The 1873-nt window shown below is 59.0% G+C and overlaps 1 protein-coding gene across 4 annotated transcripts in view; it reads left to right on the top strand.

The window, feature by feature from the left end:
- ZNF839 (zinc finger protein 839) overlaps positions 1–1867 on the top strand; it is a 9155-nt gene extending 7288 nt beyond the window's left edge. For 2 of the 4 annotated variants that reach the window (XM_010851333.1, XM_010851332.1), the window contains exons 7-8: positions 1–51; positions 1230–1867. In XM_010851333.1, coding sequence (XP_010849635.1) covers positions 1–51; positions 1230–1429 — 251 coding nt within the window. In that variant the 3' untranslated portion in view covers positions 1430–1867. Of the gene's footprint in view, positions 83–1229 lie in introns of those variants that run through there. The other 2 variants (XR_826264.1, XM_010851334.1) reach the window with 2 other exon arrangements.
- The last annotated feature ends 6 nt before the right edge of the window (positions 1868–1873 follow it).

The following is a 1873-nucleotide window of genomic DNA, read 5'->3' as shown; positions in this document are numbered from 1 at the left end:
AAGCCGGGGGCCTGCAGAGGCCGGCCGCGTGTGCCCCAGCGGCTGGTGTGGGTAAGACAGCCCTCGCGGTGTGCACCATGGGGCTCAGAGACCTGCTGCTCAGGGGGGACGGCGCTCCTGTGGCTGCGTTTCAGAGACCCCTCTGGGTTCTCAAGAGTTTTACCCCAGCCTCCCAGTGTTTATTCCCCAGGAGTCTCAGGTCTTTGGGGTTTCCTTGAGTCCTCTATTGGAATAAAGAGCTGCCTCCTGGTGCTGAGTGGGTGGTACCTGGGAGGGCCCTGAGGAGTTGGGGAGACCTGAGAGCAGGGACTGGTCACAGGACATGTGAGCTTGGCTTTCGTGAGACTTGGCTCTCAGTGCCAGCTGAGAGTTAACGTTGGAAAACAAGACATGTTCTGGTTTTTATTTTGGTGCTAGCCAGAACGGATCCATGAGACACCTGGAATATATCGCAGGCGTAACTTTCCAAAGAAGAAGGCAATGGCACCCCACTCTAGCACTCTTGCCTGGAAAATCCCATGGACAGAGGAGCCTGGTCGGCTGCAGTCCATGGGGTCGCTAAGAGTCGGACACGACTGAGCGACTTCACTTTCATTTTCACTTTCATGCATTGGAGAAGGAAATGGCAACCCACTCCAGTGTTCTTGCCTGGAGAATCCCAGGGACGGGGGAGCCTGGTGGAAGGCCGTCTATGGGTTCGCACAGAGTCGGACATGACTGAGCGACCTCACTTTCACTTTCATGCATTGGAGAAGGAAATGGCAACCCACTCTAGTGTTCTTGCCTGCAGAGTCCCAGAGACAGAGGATCCTGGTGGTAGGCCATCTATGGGGTCGCACAGAGTCGGACACGACTGAAGCGACTCAGCAGCAGCAGCAACTTTCCAAAATGTTATCACAGCTGCCTAATAACCTTACCTGATCCTTAGGTCTCTAATATAAAGAGGCCTCCTCCCCTTCAGAAGTTAGGACTTAATTCTTCCAGACAGGAGGGCACGTTTATTCACAGAACAATGAGGGCTGTCTGGCACCTGTTTGGAACACAGCTCCCCTCGCCTCACAGGTCTGCGTTTCCTTTCAGCTTCATCCATTCCTGGAAGCTGCCAAGTAACAAGGAGGGTTTCTGTTTCTGTTTCAGGGGCAGGAAAGTTACTTTGGACTAGCTTGGTTGGATAGTGATACGTGACTGGCAGCAGTTCACAACTGACTCTGTTTTTCTGAACCGTTTAGGTTTTACCCCCCGAGTGAGTGGGGTCGCCTCTCCCCGTCCTGAGGAAAGCCCCTCGATCCCGGCTCCCGAGCGCGAGGGCAGCGTGGCACAGGCGGGCCACCGCCCGGCAGCACTGGCTGGTTGGACAGCTCGGGGTGGGCCTGCAGACCCCACTGCCCTGTGCCCGGATGCCCTGGGCCAGGGCTCCCCTGTCCCTTAGGGGAACCGGGGACGCGGGCCCAGCACCAGCTGGCAGCACTCCCCGGGGAGAGCGTCCAGATACTGGGGCTGGCCTGGGGAGCCCGGTTCTCTGCAGCGCTTCAGTCTCCAGCCTGGAAACTCAGAGGCAGGAAGTTTCCATGAGGCGTGTGGCTCCCACCCGAGCGGCCCCGAGTCCAGCGCCGGTGAGGCCCCTGCCCCTCTGCCCAGGAAAGCGTGGTCCATGGACGCCGTGCCAGCCAACTGTGTGCACAGCACCGAGTCCAAGCGGGGCCTCGGCCCAGCCGGGGCAGATGCCAAGTCCTGAGGGGGCCCTGCAGGCCGCAGGGGGCTGGGACCAGCTCCTCTGAGAGGCACACAGACCAGGGGCTGGAGGCAGCGCTGCAGTCCGGGAGGCCATGGCTTTTGAACTCAGCGATGGGTGCCCCATGCTCTTGTCTCAGGA

The sequence above is a fragment of the Bison bison genome, unplaced genomic scaffold (genome assembly GCF_000754665.1).
Source record: "Bison bison bison isolate TAMUID 2011002044 unplaced genomic scaffold, Bison_UMD1.0 scf7180017864302, whole genome shotgun sequence".
Taxonomy (NCBI): domain Eukaryota; kingdom Metazoa; phylum Chordata; class Mammalia; order Artiodactyla; family Bovidae; genus Bison; species Bison bison.
Note: the sequence above shows the minus strand (reverse complement) of the source record. Positions and strands in the feature narration are given on the sequence as shown.